At 48.7% G+C, this 20,459-nt stretch overlaps 1 protein-coding gene across 2 annotated transcripts in view; it reads left to right on the plus strand.

Moving 5' to 3' along the window:
• The window catches only part of pde6a (phosphodiesterase 6A, cGMP-specific, rod, alpha), a 123,030-nt gene that overhangs the window by 50,665 nt on the left and 51,906 nt on the right, over positions 1-20,459 (plus strand). For both annotated transcript variants that reach the window (XM_078550712.1, XM_078550711.1), the window contains 2 exons: positions 10,388-10,540; positions 19,626-19,715. In XM_078550712.1, the coding sequence (XP_078406838.1) occupies positions 10,460-10,540; positions 19,626-19,715 (171 nt within the window). In that variant the 5' untranslated portion in view covers positions 10,388-10,459. The remainder of the gene's footprint in view (positions 1-10,387; positions 10,541-19,625; positions 19,716-20,459) is intronic.

The following is a 20,459-nucleotide window of genomic DNA, read 5'->3' on the forward strand; positions in this document are numbered from 1 at the left end:
GGGGCTGTAAAATGCGGCAAGCCATTCAAAAGGCCACTGACTTCAACTGGACCGTAAAATCCTGCCGTCATAAAATTCCACCACATTAGTGTTATCGAAGGAACCACAGAGTGAAGAAACCTTTGAAAGTAGCTCAAGAAATTTCAGCAGTAGAAGGAAGCATACTGGAGAGAAGAATGACCCGGTATGAAGTCCCTGACCTTGCCTCTCCTGTTTGGCTGCCTCAAGGACCTGCAGAGAGGCCAGCAGTGGGAGTTATGGAAACACCATCTTCTCTGGCACTGAGCAGCATCGTGCCTTCACAAAAAAGAGCAAAAGCTTCAAGTTAGATTCTTTCTTTATGCAGTGGGTCCAGTAGCAGATGATGTTCTCTTAAGGCAGAAGTGCAGGAGGCCACAACAGATTTTGACTCTATCATTAAAGCCTTTGATACCTTTTTTAATCCATCATGGAACCCCGTTATTGAGCAGATGGTTCAGCGTCCAATGCAGCCCTAACTCTGAGCTCCAATTTGGGCTATAATTTGCCCAATCATGGCTTTACATGATTCTGTTGACTGGATAGGTCCACAGGCAGCAACCTCTCCCACAAGAAAGCTGGCCAAGCCATGTAAAAGGGCTCATAAACATGGTGGTACGAAAAACAAGCATAGACGCCAGGACTGCCCAGCAGGTGATGTGGAATGCTTTCAGTGTGGCAAAACTGGTCATTACAAGTGTTTCTGCAAATCCAGCAATTATAATTGAAGTTCAAGACCAGCAGGTATGTACAAAACATATTCCTTCCCAGAAAAAGAAAGTCCAGTAAATGACGACCCCACAGAGTTCCTACAGGAAGTAGATAGTCTTAATCCAGACTACCTGCAGATTACAGCCCAAATTCAAACCTTCGATACTTCTTTTAAAATTGAAACCGGAGTAGTTGTTAACATATTAATAAATGATTTTGACTGGCTTCAGCCGATGACCTTTTATCCATCAGACATCAACTTACAAGATCCAGGCAGCATAGACCTGCCAATCAAAGGCAGGATTACTGATGCTGTCAACTACAGGGACCGACACATCGTTGATTCTCTCCATGTTCTTCACAATCAACATACATTGCTATTGAGTGGTGATGTTGGCATACTTCTAGGAATCTTAGTAAAACCAGATGATGCTCATAATTTGAATGACTCACTGTGTTTCACACAACAGTCTTCAACTTTTTATCAAGACCCAGTGGACATTCAGCTTTCAGTAGTTGAGAAAGTTTGTACATTCAGCAGTAAATCCCTTACTTTCACAGAGACATCATCCACTATACCCCTGACAGAGATTGAAGTTATGAATCTCTCAGTTCTTCATGGAGTAAGGCCAGAGGTGGAGGATACAGCAGATGGTGCAACTGCAGCAGATGGTGCCCATTCCCATGAAGACCTGCTAGATCTGAAATGACCCTCCCAGAAAGTGATGAGCAAGAATCCCTTGCATCACTGGGTGATCTCTTGGAGGTTGGGGTTCTAAAGAATGGTTCATCTTTCCTGTTGATGGGTATGGCTTATGAAGTCCCTGTTGTCTTTTTAGAAGAATCAGTGCGCTTTTAGCAGCTGAACAGCATTCAGGGGTTGAATTTTCTGGCTGGCGGTGGGGGGCGGAGCAGGAGCGGACGCGGACCCGATTGCCGTCCAAGATTGGGTCCGCACCGGAATTTTACGCGGGCGGGCCAATTAAGGCCCGCCCGGTGTGAATCGCAGCTCCCGAGGACAGCGGGAGTGGGCGGGCGGCGGCGGGACTGTAATGACCGGGGGGTCCAATGGCGACCCGGCGGCTTGTTTTAAAAAGCTGCTGCAGCCTTTCCAAGGCTGAGAATTATGGCCAGTGGAAGGGCTCCCCAGAGCACTGCTGCTGAGCAGGCCAGGCAGGAGGGTAGGGCATGGGGGCGCTGTACCCCTCGTTTTTCCGATGATTGCCTTGCTGCCCTCCTCGAGGAGGTGGCAGCACAGCGGGAGGTGCTGGTCCCCCAGGACAGGAGGATGAGGGCCCCCCGCATGACGAAACATGCCTAGGAGGAGGTGGCGGAGGTGGTGAGCTCCCGCAACATGGTGTGGCGCACCAGGATCCAGTGTCGCAAGCGCTTCAACAACCTGTTGTGCTGAGGAAGGGTGTGTACCATGTTGGCATTGGTCACTTAGCCCAGCAGGTAGGCTTTCCCCCCTGGTGACCCCCCCCCCGCCACTCACCCCACCAAGTCTGAGTGTAGTGACTGCATTGGACCATTGACGGCATGTGTCCTTCGCTGGGTTGGCCAGCAGATATTGTCCATGTCGAGGTCACTCTGAGAGGGTGGTGAAGATATGGGTTCTGCACCCGCAGCATGTGGCACACTGAGACCCACATTACTGTTTTGGGGGCAACCTGGAGGAGCTGCACCTAGACGCAGTGCTGGAACTCCAGGACATGTCGAAGTCAGGGTGATGATATGCTGGGAGGGGAGCTTCAAGGTGGCGTTGGCACCAATCGATCTGCTGTCCTCTGCACTCCACGTGCTAGCACCTCCTTGCAATGGAAGGTGAGACCGTGTAGTGCCTAATGTGACGTAGGCAGCATTTGGCCAAGGGGGTGAGGGGGTGGGGACAGGTCTAGCATCTTTGTGTGAGTGTTCAGCAGCAGCGGGGTGAGGAGGCACTGGAGTCCTGCAGTGTCCCACTCTGGTTGGGGTGGGCCGTCCACGAAGAGGGTCCAGGTACAATTAGCACTAATCAATGCTTGTCTCTCCTTTTCAGGAGAAGAATGTACATAATGCCACCGAGCGGGTGAGGACTGGCAGCGGCCCAGCACAGTTAGCAATTCTCAGCCACTTTGAGCAGGAGGGCCTGGATCAGGAGAGGCGCCATGAGCCCAGGTCCACTCGTGTCGGTGAGGCTGGGGTGCCACGGGCAGGTATGTGTGCCCAGCTGTGGGATCAGCATTGTTCTCCCAACAGCCATAGCAGTACTGAATGTTCAGTGATTGAAGTTTGCAACATGGCTTGACCATTGCTTATGGAAGGATGAGCGCATAATGATCCAGGGGATAGGGATGCACTTTGACATTGTCTCCATGTTAACTGATCCAATGTCCTTGTTCTTCCTTTCAGCATTAGTGGAGCAGGGCGGGGAGGAGGAGCAGCAGAGGCCCCCTCTCACACCTGAGGGCCCTGAAGTCTCACCAGCGTCACACCATCTCTGCCAGGCAGGCACCAACGCAGATACTAGCATCTCGGTGGGAATTAGAACATCAGCTAGTGTCCCGGGGCACAGTACTGAGGGCACTTCACAGTCGCTGGAGGAGCTGGCAGAGACAGAGAGTGCCCATGGCACCAGCAGTCGGAGGACTGCAGGGGACCAGGCACATGCTCATTCGGTGCCTGATGATGTGCCTCTGGGGTTGTCCGCGATGCAGCAAGCGCAAGAAATACGGCCAGGTGTGCAGGAGCATCTAGGGGAGATACATGAGGCTATGCTTGGCTTGGTCTCCGTTGCGGAGGAGCCTACATGGACTATCACTGAAGCAATGAGCCTCATGTCTGAGTGCCATGCATACTCCATGGAGAGAGTGGCAACTCTCATGGAGAGGCTCCTCCAGGAGACCCATCAGGGCTTCCTGGGGATGCACTCGGACCAGCAAGCCCTCACATCGGCATTGACCTCAGCTGGTCAGTGCCAGTGTGGGAGATGGTCTGGGCACCAAGATTCCCAGCTCGGTGCCCATCCATCCGTGGTGAGCAGGTAGGTCCGAAGCGACCTCACGTCGGCGCAGCAGCTGCCCATCGTCTCTGCAGGCTCCTCTCAGGGCACTCGATGGGCCAGAGGACAACCCGCTAAGGTTATCGAGGCCAACAGGACAGCAGAGTCAGGAGGCTGTCTCAGATGCCACTCCGAGCGATGGGGCAGCACCAAGACATAGCACCCGGAAACATAAACATAAGGCACCTTAGGCACACCATGGGTTTTTCATTGGTGCTTTTAAGTTGGCCTGCAATGAGGTTTTCATGAGTTGGTCTGATTTTTAACACCTTTTTCATTTTGTTTCTTTGAGTTTCTTTGGTTACAAAAATAAATTCAGACATGTCACCATGGCTGAGGTTGCCTCTTTTGTTCTGCAGGTGGAAAGTCACCAATAATGTAATGTGTGCTCTGTGGGACATTCAGCTTTTTAAACAAGGACCTTAGTTAATGTTCCTAACCAGGCAGATTTTGCACTTACATCTCGAATATGGAGCCTACAGCCCAGGCTTGTCCTGGAGGTCCATATGTGGTGTGCTAGCAGAAGGTTCATTGGATTAAAGACTCCCGGGTGTCCCTGCCTCCCTGGAGTATGCCCGGGTCAGCGTCTACCCCCTCAGCATTTCCCTGTGCGTGCTCATCCTCAGACTCACTGCTGGATTCATCGTGTGCATCCGCAGCCAATGTGTTTATGTCTTCATCGTCCCAGCGTCCCCCCTTTACAGCGCAAGATTGTGGAGAGCGCAGCATGCAACCACTATCACCGAGACACGATCTGGAGGGTACTGGAGTGCGCCCCCTGAGCAGTCCGGGCATCGGAAGTGCATTTTGAGAAGACCAATGGCTCTCTCCACCACAGCCCTTGTGGAGTTGTGGCTCCTATTGTACCGCTGCTCAGCTTCTGTTCTTGGATGGCAGAGAGGCTTCATGATCCACCTTCTGAGGGTATAGCCCTTATCACTCAGCAGCCATCCATCCAACCGGGCTGGAGCACTGAAGAGCCCCAGCACCTGGGAGTGTCTGAAGATATAGGCGTCGTGGGAACTGCCTGGGTACCTTGCACAGACTTGTAGAATCTGCATCCTGTGGTCACACACTATCTGCACGTTCATGGAGTGGAAGCCCTGCCTGTTGATGAAGGCACTGGACTCACCTGCTGGCACCTTGATGGCCACATGTGTACAGTCTATTGCACCCTGGACACGAGGGAAGCCAGCAATGGCCGTGAAGCCTCTGGCTCGCTGTGTCTGGCTTGCCTGGTCCCAATGGTAGAGGATGAAGGTCAATGCATGCCTGAACAGAGCGTCTGTAACCTGCTTGACATAAGTGTGGACAGCTGATTCAGAGACACCGCAAAGATCACCCACCGACCCCTGGAAGGAGCCAGAGGCATAGAAGTTGAGGGCAGCCGTGACCTTCAGAGTCACTGGCATGGGGTGTCCACTCACACAGTTCGCGGAGATCTCAGGCCCTATCATCTGACAGATATAGTTGACTGTCTTCCTTGAGAGACAGAGCCTCCTTCGGCACTGCACCTCAGACATATTGAGGTAGCTGCTTCGCTGCCTGTATACCCTGGCAGCAGGACAGTGGCGTCTTCTGTGGCCCCTTCCACCTTGGACTATCTCTTGGCCCTGCGCCTCTTGTGCCTGTGTCTGTCCTCCCAAAGATGGCTCCCCTGGAGGCTGCATGTGCACCCCTGGCCTCCTCCCCCTTCTGGCCCTCCCTTCCTCAAAGGAGGTGCCTCCATTGAGAGTTCAGCTCCCATTCCCAGGCTAAGGGAAGGATTCCTGAAACATGCAGGCCAAAAAAGATTCCTGACTGCAGAGTGCTGGCCTGAAGGTTGTGAGTCCAGTCCAAGCAGCTGGTATGCACTTTAAAGTGTTGCAGATTACACAGGCAAGAATCAGAAACTTTGAGACATCAATATTTGACAGAGCACTCTCGCAACCTCACTGAGCTCTCTTATCCCGTCCTGGATGAGGTTTATACAAATGTGTCTTACCCGCCTGTCTGTTGTGCCTGTGCGCCGCCCGAAGATTGCATGCGCGCTGAAAAATCACTGCCAATTGGAGCGTCAAGGGCCTTCAGTGGCCCGTTAATTAATGGCGGGCGCACATTGAAGAGCATCGTGCGCCCACCCAATGAAATATCGTGATGGCACGCGGTGACGTTGGGACGCTTGCCCGACATCACTGTGTGTCATTTTATGCGCATGTGCGCAGGGCCCGCCCCCACACGCCAATGGAAAAATTCTGCCCAAGATCTTAGTTCCACTGAATCTACTGATGTATTGCCTACTTTATCTCCTGTTGTCCATGAACAGTCTTCCACAGAGGATGCCTTGCCTGAGTCCAGGCCAAGAGTCCATAGAGGATCACACTGTTAGAGAACTGGTAACTTTCCAGGGTGAAAGTCAATTGACACAGTCCCAGCCGAAAGTTTTCTTCCCTTCAGAGCTGGGGGTCAGCACAGAAGCTGCGGCAGAATCTTAAGCACTTTTGAAACTGCAGAATCCTGTACAGGAATCTTGTCCCCAAGTTGATTACCTACAGGAAATTCCTCTCATTACAGAAGATGAGGCTGTCTTGTCTCCATATTCTCAGCAGTTCTTCCCATTGCCCATAGTGGAGCAACCTCGTACAGAGAGAAGTGTGGCTCTCTTACCACTGCCTCCAAAAGGTAGACGGTCCGTTTGAAATATCATTGGGAAATCATTTCTTCTTTTCCTGACAGGCTTACAGGAAGTTGGTTATTTTTTTTCTTTCCTTCCTCATCTAAGTTTATTGAAATCTCAGATTTTTAATGGATTTTCAGTCTTTGATGCACCAGTGGATGATACAGTTGCAATAGTTTTCCCAGGAGTTGAATATTATTCCTCCTTAGAAGCTTCTTCCCGGAGTCCTTCAGCGGAACAACAAGTTCCTCAGAGTGTCCTGAATTCTTCTCTTCTAATTCTGGAGGGTCTAAAGGTTGAATTTTTTTCAGTTTCCTCTTTTGAATCAGTCTTCTGTTGCAAAGCCTTCATTGTCCTTGCAGTTCAGTCATCCTGCAACCTACACTCTGCTTCCCATCTATGCTGACAGCAATGCTGATAAAGTGTTGTCCTATTCTGCAGATGGTGATGGCCTACCAGATGCAGAAGAAAATCCTTATATTTCCAAGCCGCCTTCCCTAAGAACCGAGAATACTGAGGGAGATTGAATCCCCCAGAATTGTGATTTGGGGAGTGAAAGACTAGGAGTTGAGTAGAGTCTGTAGTTGTAAAAAGTAAGTTACAGAAAAGTAATGTAAATAGTTAAAGACATAGTTTCATGTTGTTGTTAAAAAGTAAGATAGCATACTTGGGGGGAGGTGTAGTATAAAGGGTTAACAGATGGGAAATGCTTATGTATGACGCAGATGATGATATATCACTGTACTAGTCAGTCATGTGTTAGATTCTCGTGAGGGAGAGAGCGGTTGGAATCATGCATAAGAGCCACATGCCTACTCTGTAACCTGTTTAGAAGTAGTGCTAATAAATAAGTGTTAAGCAGGTTCCAGACTATGTCTACTGTCTGTCTAAGAACCAAGTCCCATGCCTGGAGTCCAAGACAGAAGGACCCAATCTCAGAACTGAAATGTGGTAGAACAGGACTTATATTCTAAGCGGTGGTCTTATCGCTCTTTTCCCATTCTGTAGCTATTTTAACGCCACTGATCCTTGGGCAGTTGTGCTTGCTTGAATAAATTTAAATGGGGCCTTATCATTTAATTTGGACCCAAATTCAATTTTAATTGGCTGCTGAGCTGAGTCTCCAGCATTGTTTCTTTACCCAATAAAACCCGACAGGCACCCAGCAAAGCCCTACGGGGCAAATTGAGCACACGTTGCCCACAAAGGAAGTTTGGGCCATTGCCATCATGGGTGTCTTTAACAACATCCCCTTCTCCCACCCACTTCAAGCTATCATACACATCTCCCCGCTCCTGGCTCCCCCCTCTCCCTAGGACTTAACTGAATTCCATTCAGCCTTTCTATCATTACAAGCTCAAGCCATGGCCCTGAATTCAGATGCCCAATTTGATCAGGCAGCTGGTCAGTTTAATGAGCTCCAGCCATTAAAATAGACTGGGTCTTGCACTGCGGCTTCTGAGAAGACAGTCCATGTGTTCCACGAGCTTTCCATTCTTGAGTTCAAATTCCCCCTTTTGGTCCTAGTGGAAGCCCATGTACACACTAAGGTGACATCAAAGTCAGATTAATCAATGAGTGCCACCATTTACTCAAAGGATAGTTAATGCCTATTCAAAGCTTTCATATGTTAAATAATTCAATATACCTGTGTAATTAATTGTCCTCAGTTAGTACTAAGGTATTTAGTGATGATAGTGTTGAATTGGCATCAATAAATAAAAGCATGCCAATGTACATTGATGACAGTTGATTACAATAATTAATTCTCGCAGATGGAGAGTTTTTATTCAAGACTACTCAGTCGTTCAGTGATGCCTATATGACAGCCCTGAAACTATTTATAGCCCACTTTCATTCACATGTCTTTCACCAGACTTGCTATTTTAAGAACTGCCAGCTGTGGAATATTACCCAAACTGGGATTCAATTCCAACATTCCTCTAATAGAACACAAGGGATTCAGGATTGCTCTGGTTTTCACACAATTTAAAGAATCCTGTTTAGTAGAGAATCGTTGGTCTGCAAGCCATGGAATGATTGCTGACAATATTTTAGAGAATGAGATCTTAGTATGTTCATATATCCACTCTTTTAATGCAGGGATTCCTCCATTCATTTTAAATGCTGTAGTGAACAGAGGATTTTCATATGGAAAAATAAGCAGGATCTGCCTGTTCACATTGCCCACAGTAATTTCCAGTTTTTTTTTGTGTAAAAAACTGAGCTTCCATTCACAACTGTTCTCTCATGGTTTGACTTAAATCAATAGTTCACCATGTAGTGAATCAAAGGCACAGCGGATGCAGCATCTGGAGAAAGACCCTCAACTAAGATACTGCTTGGGGGAATAGCTCTCGAAAAAAGTTAGCGAGTAGGATTCCTATTGAGTATCCTGCCCTTTTAATGTCAGACCTTTAAAAAATTCAATCCCCTATGGAAACATTTATCTAAAAGTCACCTGGTAGCTATGAGGAGAGATTGGATAGGTTGGGGTTATTTTCCTTAGAACAAAGAAGGTTGAGAGGTGACTTGATTGAGGTGTACAAAATTATGAGGGGAATAGATAGAGTGGACAGCGTAAAATTGTTTCCCTTGGTGGAGAATTCTAGAACCAGGGGAGATAGATTCAAGATAAGCAGCAGAAGGTGTAGGGGGGATATGAGGAAGAACTTTTTTTACGCAGAGGGTAGTGGGTGTGTGGAATTCGCTGCCCAACTTGGTGGTAGAGGCAGAAACTCTAAACTCTTTTTAAAAGTACCTGGATCTGCACCTTAAGTGCTGTAAGCTGCAGGGCTATGGGCCGGGTGCAGGAAGGTGGGATTAGGTGGGAAACTGGCATAGACAAGATGGACCGAATGGCCTCCTTCCGTGCTGTAATTTTTCTATGGTTCTATATTTTGTTTAATCATACCAGATGTTTTAATGGCACAATATTGGACAAAGTTTAAGCTACATGTCAATTATGCTTTGCTGAAGAAAGCAAAAACATTATTTGCAAAATGAAAGTTCAATGAAGTGTTTCTCATTGAGGGATTCAAGAGCTGCAGGTGCTCAGTCATTGAGTATATTCAAGACAGAGGTCAATAGATGCTTGGGTTCTAAGGGAATTAAGGGATATGGGAGTAGCACAGGAAGGTGAAGTTGAGCTAGAAAATCAGCCATGATCTTGTTAAATGGCAGAGCAGGCTCAAAGGGTAATATGACCTACTCAAACTCTTATTTCTTATGTTTCTATAGTTTTTCAAATGAAGTAAATACGGATTTTCACTCAAAGTGCTGAAAATTATTAGGTACATGGTAAATATTGGATATTTTTTTAAAAGGTTTTTTTCTGCTCTTGGGCTGTGAACAAGATCAATTTATTACAGCGAGAAGATGATAGCGAACCTTTGCCTGGAACAGCTGCAGTCCTTGCAATGATGGTGATCCCACAATGGCATTAGGCACAGAATTCCATGGGGTGGAATTTTACGGCCCCATCGTGGCAGGGGCGGGGCCATTCAATTCAATTCATAAAATGAGGTGAACCATTCAAAAGTCCATTGACTTTGACGGGACTGTAAAATCCAGCCGCCGTAAAATTCTGCCCCATGATTCTGACCAAATGTCAATACAGGAATGGCAATGTATGTTCAAACCAAAATGCTCTGTGACTTGAAGGAAGACCTGGTGCTGATGGTGTATCCCCATTGACCTTCTTCTTCTTAGTGGTAAAGATATATTAATACATTAAGGTAGGGAAAAAAGTCATTCAGTATTAGGATCAGATATAGTAATAATACTTAATGGAGGTTTCAGTCATAGATTTTGTGACATATTTTGAGAGGGTCCAAATGGCTGTAACTTTCACATGTAGTTGTTTAGCTTGTCACAACTGGATTAATTATTATCAGCACAATGGGGTATGATCTTTGAAATTTGTGCTCAATTATATTGACTGACCGTCTTCTGTTTTGTAGGACAACCGTTTCTGTGATTTTGTGGATACCCTTACAGAGTATGCAACAAAAAGTATTCTGGCAGCTCCAGTAATGAATGGGAAAGATGTCGTTGCTGTTGTAATGGCTGTAAACAAAGTAAATGGACCACATTTCAACACAAAGGATGAAGAAGTAAGAATCTTTGAGCTTTTTGTACAAATATACTGTATATACTTTTACCTACATATATTTTTTGAAAATTAAGTCTTTGAAGTGTAACTCTTTTCCAGCACTTCTTGTAACACTGCAGTGATTTGCTTTTTTGATGACCGAAAAATTGGGCAAATGAAAATTAATGTTTTAACTAAAATATTTAGAGGGTTATTTAATTATCTATAAATAAGGACAATCATCATTGGAGTTCTGAAAACCCATGAATTGTGCCCTAAAGCACCAGGGGTAGTTACTCCTTCAATTTATTGGGTAGAATTTTCCATGCCCACTGGCAGCGGATGTGGTAGGTGTTGTGAGCGGACAAGAAGGCACTATCGGTTTCACGGTGGCGGGAAAACAGTTCACGATTGTCCACTTATGGCGGGCAGCGTCTCCTGCCATCGGTCATTGGGAACCTAATTGTAGTGCATCAGCATATCATTACCGGGCGAACCCGCCAGGTTCTTTCACCCCCACTGGATCGTCCGTCCACGTTGGCGGGAAAGCATGCCGACATGTTTCACAACAGCACAGAGGCGATGTTCACTTGACAGCCTGCACTTTGGGTGAACTGGAGGTGAGTGCACAGCAACATTCTGCAGAGCTCGCCAGGTTCGCCTGTTGCTTTGCAGGCTTCAGGGGTGCCGGGGGGTCAGGGTTAAGTGCCACCCTGCCTCGGAGGCAACTTGCGAGGGTGAGGGGGAGCAGGGGGACAAATGCCACCCTGCCTCGGAGGCGCCTTGTGAGGGCGAGGGGGAGTGGGGTGCAAGTGCAGCCTTGCCATTGAGGTGACTTGTGAGGGTGAGGGGTTGGGGTGTGATGTTTAAGGGCAGCTCTGCCTCTGAGGCGGCTGGTGGCAGGGGTGGGGGGTGCGTGGGGAGGTGTGGATGTGTGCCAAGGGCAGGCCTGCTGTTGAATATAGCACATAAGCATTCCGGCTAGGGGGTAGAGTGGGTGAGGGAAATGGCCACGCATTCGGGAAACTTGTATAAAGTGACCATTCCTCTGCAACCGAGACAGTTCAAGCACAGCCACATTGATATGATTGGGGTCGGGCTTTTAGTTTATCTGCCCACTCAAGCAATGCAGAGGCATTAAAGTGCCAGCAAGTTCTCCAGAGCTCCCCCCCACCACCGCACCCCCCCGCTCACAGCACCCCCCTCCCACCCCTCGGCACAGACTGCAAATTCATGAGCACTTTAGTGCACTGCAGCACAGTTGGACTGCACACATTGTACAATCTCCTCGCTAAAGCTGGCCATGGAGCAGTTACTGCTGCAGGCATTCACAGCCTCCTGCAATGTCAGCATCCCAGTTTGGACCAGTCCTCTCCATGGTTCAAGCTAACTGTGCAGCTGTGCAGCGCACTAATCCCTGGCCATCTAAGTGGTGGCCAGAGCTCTCCGGGAAGCGTTAAAGGGCCGTCACGCTTAACCAGGACAGGTTCTTAGTACACTCATGCTAACCACATTTCTCTCTCTCTTTCATTCTGCAGGAGGAATACCTCAGGATCATGGAGCCTGGTGAACTAGCTGTATGCCTGGTGTCCTTCAGAGTGCGATAAAGACGGAGGAGAGAGCAAGTGAGTCTCCTGGCTGTACAGAGGCAGGAGAAGCAACCTCAGGAAGGAGGGGTGGCTGGCTGGGGCTTACAACCACGCCACCCAAGAGCCACAGTGAGCCATCGCTAGTCGGCACCTAGCAACACCCAGGGTTTATAGATGCCACCTTTCATTCCTGCAGATGACAGAGAACCAGTGTCACTGAAGACTGCGAATGTCTAGTGAACTAGTGGCTCACATCTGCCAGTTACTGCAGGATTAGGCGCCAAGGGGACATGGAGGGCATCCACTGCCAGTGGCTGTGAAAGTGACCATGGTGCTCAATGTCTATGCCAGTGGCTCCTTTCAGGGCTCCACAGGTGATCTCTGTGGGATATCACAATCTGCCACAAACAAATACATCCATGAGATCACAGATGCCATCTTTGTGAGGGCACACAACTTTGTGCATTTCGCCCAGGACCAGGACAGCCAGGATGCAAGAGCGATTGGATTCCCCCAGATCTCGGGCTTCCCACAGGTGCAGGGTGCGATTGACTGCACTCATGAGGCGCTCAGGTCTCCATTGCAACACACAGTGAACTTCATCAACCGCAAGAGCTTCCACCCACTGAATGTGCAGCTGGTGTGCGACCAGCAGAAACGCATCCTGCAGGTGTGTGCACGGTTTCCAGGGAGCGTGCAAGATGCCTACATCCTCAGTCGGTCACAAATCCCTGGAGTCTTCCAGGGTCCACAAAAGCTGCAGGGATGGCTCCTAGGGTACAAAGGGCTACCCACAGAGGCCGTGGCTGATGACACCTGTGCGGTGGCCTCAGACTGCAGCAGAGCGACACTATAATGAGGTTCATGCTGCAGCTTGCAGCTTGGTGAAGCAGATCATCGGGATTCTGAAGATAAGGTTCCGGTGCCTGGACTGTCTGGTGGAGCCCTGCAATACACTCCACGGAGGGTGTCACCCATCATCGTCATCTGCTGTGCCCTTTACAACCTGGCACTCCGACAAGGAAATGAGCTGGCTGAGGAGGAGATGGAGGAGCTGGAGGTATCCATCAAAGAGGAGGACGCCGACAGGCATGAGGGTGAGGAGGTCCTCGGAGGTGACGATGATGGGGATGAGGCCCTAGCACTGGCCAAACGAAGCAGGCATGCTTGGGAGGCCCTCATAGCTGCTATATTTGTGGGGGATAATGGCGACATGAAGGACGCCTGCCAGTCCAGATGGCCCCATAGTTCCTCACATTGCACTTGTGAACGTTTGACTTCACTCTGGCTTATGGCAGTGCGAATACCCTCTATGAGAATGCTCCTGTCATGGAGACATGGTGGAGGCCCCAATATTCACTCGATTGCAGGAGGATGATGACGACATGCACTGAGGTCAATCTATAAATCTTCATACAGCCTCTGAGAATGTCTGACTCCTGTCTGGCCGAGGGCAGCTCGCTTGTGCTCTGTGATCAGGGCCATATCATAGAGATGCAGCCATGAAACCTTAGAAGCATCTGATCCTTTGCCAGCCATCAGCAACCTCAGCTCTTCAGGAGTTGGAGCACAGCATCACTGGTCACAGATGCTGAAGAGATGGGGGCCATGCCCACCGTAAAGGCACTGAGAGCACACTGAGAGAATGAGAGAACTATGTGACACCTGCCCACTGCATTCTGGCAGCAATGACAAGCACCATCGAGATGCAGGCATCGGTAATGTTTCCAGGGAGTGTGAGGCTGGACCATCACTTTTGTCTGAAGGCTGCACAGGGAAGAGGCCCTGGACTGAGACACCTGCCTTTATCTTGTGCAGAAAGGTTTCCCATTTGAGTGATAAGAACACTGCTCATTGGAACAAGGAGCCATAGGCAGGGAGACATTCTTGAGAGTTTATTGACAATAATGAACAGTATGTACAAGCGATCACCGTCCATGCCCAGGCTGTGCAACTAATTCACCTTAGCTGTCCTAACCCTGCTGCTACGACTTGGTGCTCCCTGGACATCCACAGCGGAGGCGGAGATAGCTTGCTGACTGCTACCTAGCTACCTGCTGACTGCTACGGCCTATCTGTGATGACTTTGGCAGGCGTCCTCTGGAGGGCCGAGGCTTGGAGGGTCCCGGCCTGCTTTCAGGGTCCTGCTGTGTGGTAGTGGCACTCTCCTCAGCCTGTGGAGCTGGATCTGCTGAGATCTCAGGAAGAGGGGAGTTGGATGGGCCAGACACTCTCAGAGTCACCTGGATGGATGGCCCCAGAGTATGCACTTGCAGATCCTTCTCCCTATGGGTGCCCCAGGGGCTCCAGGCTGACTGACTCCTTGAGGAGCAGGGGTAGCTGCAGTGAGATCGAGCTGCCCGGCACCTCTCTCACGTACACACTGTTGGAGGCCAACTATGGCATCAGCGATGGAGTTGAGCCCACGCAGCAGTGCAGGAGTGACGTCCTGGACCAAGGTCTCCATGGCGGTCACCATCAAACCAGTGTTGATCTCGGTGCATTGGCATGCCGGCGCTATCACCTCAGAGTGAAGGTGGGCGGAGTCCTCCATCGTGCCTTGCAATCTGAGGAAAGCAGCGGACATCCCTTCCTGATGTTCCCTAGCTTGCCTTTGCAGCTCCAGCAACTGTGGCATAACTGAGTCCAGAGGCTCATCATCTGACTCAGACTCAGCAACATTCTGGCCTCCAGCAGTCCTGTAAGTGCCGGACATCTGGAAACTCCCTGCCGCTGCCTGCAGTGGATCAGACAGTGTGATGTGCTCACCAGATTGTGACCCCGAGGCTATTCTAAAGCTAGGTCCCACAGAGGTGTGTGCCTGTGCTGGTGGAGGGTGTGAGTGAACACTGTGACGGGACTTCAAAGAGGGTGCTTCCAGATTCCCCTTCAGTGGTTTCTTCAAGACTTGATTGGAGGCCCTGGGTCATGGACTCTGTCGGATGTTTCCCAGATGTGCTTGCGAATGTAAGGAGTGATAATTAGTGCACGGCAGTGGCCTTTGAAAGAGGACACATCACTCACGGCATGGTCGTTTGATGGATGTCACACTGCTGGATCCTCACTTGGTAGAGCAGTGCTGACCTCACCATCAGCACAGGACCAGCCCAGATCCTCACCGGCCAGCTGGATGGCTCTATTTTCAGAGCCTGTGAGGACCTTGATCTCAGGCATTCTGCTGCCGGTCTGCGACCTCTCCCTCTTGTTGTGAGCCAACTTGTTCTGCATGGATAGAGATGGAGAAGGATGCCTGTCAGGCCAGATGACAAGTATGCCTGGCCCTTGTGGTTCTTGAGTGGTGCCATGAACTGGATGAGGACAATAATGGTGTGTGTGAGAGAGTGAGCGGTGATGTCCCTTGAACTGGCAGTGAGGGAAGGCCCTGTGTATGTGTAATAGGTTTGCGAGTGTGTGCATTGAGCGTGATGAAAAGAGTGACATACCCTGGTGGAACGGAGGAGGTCATTCATCCTTTTGCAGCACTGGGTGGTTGTCCTCTTCTGAAGGACGTTGGTGCTAACCACTGCTGCCACCGCCTTCCAGGCTGGAGTGGTCACATTGCTGCCCATCCTGCAGTCACAGCGGGGGTACAGGACATCCCGGCCAGCCTCCACAGCATCCAGCAGTCGCTTGGGGGACCTGTCATTAAACTGGGGGGGTTAGAGTCTTCTTCAGTTTCAGGGCCATGTCTCCCGGGCTGCAGTGGTGAGCTGTAAGCACTGAGATGCATGCTGGTGACTAGACTTTAAACATGGCACCTGTCGTGATAAGCGGCAGGCTGATGGCCGGCAGGTGAATGAGACCCCGCATGTCATGGAAACGGCATGTTTCCTGGGAGTGCATAAATAATGAGGCAGGTTCAAGATGACACAGAGCGAAAACCCGTCATTGCGGCCAGCGGGTAAAACATCGTTTTACTCACTCGCTACCGCACTTAGTGCAAATTTGGGAAACTTCCGCTCAATGTCTTTCACCCAACTGTCTATCTTTGCCTTTTTTACTTATTCTAGCTGCTCCCAGATATAGCCTCAGGGTTGAACGATCATGTGGTATTCAAGATTCATGGGATTTCAGCAGTTTTTCTATCATGGCAGCTTGGTACTGGAAGGGAGCTGCTCCCGACTGCTTCTTTGAAACTTGTGTCTCAGCAGCCAGGTATTGCCTCTGATGCACCATTTGCACAGTCCCCTGAGGCTGACAAATGGCAGCTTTATGTTTGTCACCTCCTGTTATCTGCATTCCACTGAGTCATGAATCTGTGTCCTCATTGACCACCAGGCTGGTTGGTGTTATGACTGCTTTCCTATCCTGAAAGCACTAAGAGCATGATCAAATTCTGGCCTTCAGAAAGCCTGTATGTAGGATGCTGTCTAATCTGGTGTGCACTACAACCAGAGTAGCAATCTGTGCTTCCATGGAGTTGGATCAATTGATTCCTGACAGCTTCAGAGGTAGACGGCTGTCACAGACGCCAATGCAAATGCAACATGCTCCATCGATTCCTCCAATGACGAGAAAGTTTCCTTGATATTACCACAAATGAGAGCCACAGCTGTCAGGTACCAGGCATACTGAGAGATTGACCTAAGTGTCTGCATATAGGTGTGATTTTCCTGGAATTTCCTACTTTTCAGGCTTGTGCTTGTGACTCTAAAGCTAAGAGTAGCCTAGCAGTCTGCCTTTGTTGGGAAGCTGGTGCATCCTCACTCCCTCCAAGAGAGCTCCTCTTGCTCTCTTACACTCTGTGAATCATTCAATGTCACATCCTCACACTTTCTAACTCCGCCCAGGAGAAAATGAGTTGATGCACTAATGCGAAAAGCAGGTGATGGAGAGGACGGCATCAAGGGGATTCAGGTGGAGGAATATGAAGCAAGATCTTGGTCCTAAGACACCTGTATGGACACCCTCAGCATGCGCTTCCTCATTGCTATCATCCTGGTCCACCAGGAAAAATTATGGCAAATACTTGACCTGCTCCTCTAAAGGAAGCAGCTCTCAAGGTCTGTACAGCTGGCTGTAGTCTTTTTGCCCTTCCATTTTACCTATGAACATATGAACATGGAGCAGGAGTAGGCCATTTGGCCCCTCAAGCCTGCTCCGCCATTTAATATCATGGCTGATTTGATGATAACCTCAAATCTGCATCCCGCCTACCTCCAATAATCTATCGCCCCCTTGCTTACCAAGAATCTATCCACCTCTGCCTTAAAAATATTCAAAGACTCTGCTTCCACCACCTTATCAGGAAGAGAGTATCAAAGACTCACGACCCTCTGAGTGAAAAAATTTTGCCTCATCTCTGTTTGAAATGGGCGACTTCTTATTTTTAAACAGTGACCCCTAGTTCTAGATTCTCCCACAAGAGGAAACATCCTCTCCACATCCACCCTGTCAAGACCTCTCAGGATCTTATATGTTTCAATCAAGTTGCCTCTTACTCTTCTAAACTCCAGCGGATACAAGCCTAGCCTGTCCAACCTTTCCTCATAAGACAACCACCCATTCCAGGTATTAGTCTGGTAAACCTTTTCTGAACTGCTTCCAACGCATTTACATCCTTCCTTAAGGATCCTTAAGGATTTTGTGCAACTTGCTTTAGTAACAAGATTGAGGGAATTAGCTAAAGGCTAACTTTTGAGGGATTATTTTCCAGGTAGTATCAGAAGGCTGTTAGAACACATACATTGATGTATAGATATATTGGTATCATTCTGTTAAAGTGGAGTAAGGGCATTTTCCCAAAGGATTTCTGATTTTTTTTTCTCTCAACAGTTCCACATTTGCCATTGTTATCGTATAGTTCATTGGTTATGTGCACACTAGGTGAATGGGAATGGAAAGGGCATGAGTATGACCGAGTGTGGTATCAAGGAGCCCTAGCAAAACCGGACTCAATGGGAATCAGGGGGAAAACTCTCCGCTGGTTGGTGTAATACCTAGCACAAAGGAAGATAGTTGTAGTTGTTGGAGGTCAATCATCTCAGCTCCAGGACATCATTGCAGGGGTTCCTCAGGGTAGTGTCCTGGGCCCAACTATCTTCAGCTGTTTCATCAATGACCTTCCTTACATCATAAGGTCAGAAGTGGGGATGTTCACTGATGATTGTGACTCCTCAGATACTGAAGCAATCCATGTCCAAATGCAGCAAGACCTGGACAATATCCCGACTTGGGCTGACAAGTGGTAAATAACATTCGTGTCACACAAGTGCCAGACAAGGTAGTGTAACCATCTCCCCTTGACATTCAATGGCATTACCATTGCTGAATCCCCCACTATCAACATCCTGGGAGTTATCATTGACTAGAAACTGAACATATAAATACCGTGGCTACAAGAGCAGGTCAGAGGCTACGAATTCTGCAGAGTAACTCAACTCCTGACTCCCCAAAGCCTATCCACCATCTATAAGGCACAAATCAGGCGTGTAATAGAATACTCTCCACTTGCCTGGATGAGTTCAGCTCCAACAACACTCAAGAACTCGACACCATCTGGGACAAAGCTGCCCACTTGATTGGTACCCCATCCACAAACGTTCACTCCCTTCACCACCGACATACAGTGGCAACAATGTGTACCATCTACAAGTTGCACTGCAACAACTCATCAAGGCTCCTTAGGCAGCACCTTCCAAACCCATGACCACTACCATCTAGAAGGACAAGGGCGGCAGGCATATGGGAACACCACCACCTGGAAGTTCCCCTCCAGCCCACTCACCATCCTGACTTGGAAATATATCACCGGTCCTTCACTGTCACTGGGTCAAAATCCTGGAACATCCTCCCTAACAGCACTGTAGGTGTACCTACACCACATGGACTGCAGCGGTTCAAGAAGGCAGCTCACCACCACCTTCTCAAGTGCAACCAGGGATGGGCAATAAATGCTGACCTAGCCAGCGACGTCCACGTACCATGAATGAATAAAAAAAGTTGGCAATGAGTTTGGCATGGACAGCATTGGGGGCTATGGAGAGTGGCTGAGGGGCGTGAGTTTGCATGGAGATTAAAATAGGCTATGGGGGTCAGTGGGAGCATGAGGTAACACTAAGTTGTAAAGGATACGGCACAGAGGTCATGGAAGGGGCATTGGGCATGGGTAAGACTTTTTGAACTTACCTTTCAAAAGTTTCCTGAATCCAGACTGTGGTTCATGACACCTCTGAGGGGCCGTGAAGCATGAATCCTGGAGAAGTTGGCCGGCACTGCAAAAACTGCAGGAGCTAGGAGACCCTTACCTCCACAATGGAGCCGGCCACGTCCAGAGAGCAAGGTGACAGCTCACTACCCGCATCCTTATCCCACGCCAGCAAAAATTTGAGGCATGGGGAATGGGGGTAGGAATCCCAGAATCAGGTCCCGCCCACCATTTTTAAATGGCTCTGGAGTTATTCCAGCTCTTCGAAAATCTGGGTCCTAGTGTAGGGAAAATATACTGGTGGAGTTTTGGGACCGACGTTTTTTAGTTTTAGTCTATTATATTGAAAATACTTTATTTTTCCTTTACAGATTTTGTTAAAGTATCTCAATTTTCTCAACTTAACACTCAAGATCTACCAAATGAATTACCTCCATGGGTGTGAAACCAGGAAAGGGCAGGTAAATCTAAACAACGTTTTCTTGACAAAGGGTTGGGAATTTCTATGTACATTACCTATTTAATACAGGAACAAAAACAAAAATTGCTGGAAAAACTCAGCAGGTCTGTCAGCACCTGTGGAAAGGAAGACAGAGTTAGCATTTCAAGTCCGTATGACTCTTCTTCAGAACTAAAGAGAAGTAAAAATGTGGTGAAATATATACTGTTTAAGGGGGGTGGAACAGGTGAAGCTGGATAGAAGGCCAGCGATAGGTGGAGGCAAAGGAGAGATTGCAAAAGATGTCATAAACAAAAGGTTGAAGGGGTGTTGATAGTGGTGATACTGGCTAAAGGAGGTGCTAATGGCGACATTAAGAGTAGAAAGCAGGATGAGCCAGTGACAAAAACAAAAAACTACTGCGGATGCTGGAAATCCAAAACAAAAACAGAATTACCTGAAAAAACTCAGCAGGTCTGGCAGCAACGGTGGAGAAGAAAAGAGTTGACGTTTCGGGTCCACACGACCCTTCAACAGAACTGAAGTATAGTTAGGAGAGGGGTGAAATATAAGCTGGTTTAAGGCGGAGGGCGGGGGGAGAGAAGTTGAGGGTGGGATGGTTGTAGGGACAAGCAAGCAGTGATAGGAGCAGATAATCAAAAGATGTCACAGACAAAAGGATCAAAGAGGTGTTGAAGGTGGTGGTATTATCTAAGAAAAGTGCTAATTAAGAATTGATGGCAGGACACTCAAGGTACAGCTCTAG

Source organism: Cetorhinus maximus, chromosome 10, assembly GCF_964194155.1.
Source record: "Cetorhinus maximus chromosome 10, sCetMax3.hap1.1, whole genome shotgun sequence".
Taxonomy (NCBI): Eukaryota; Metazoa; Chordata; class Chondrichthyes; order Lamniformes; family Cetorhinidae; genus Cetorhinus; species Cetorhinus maximus.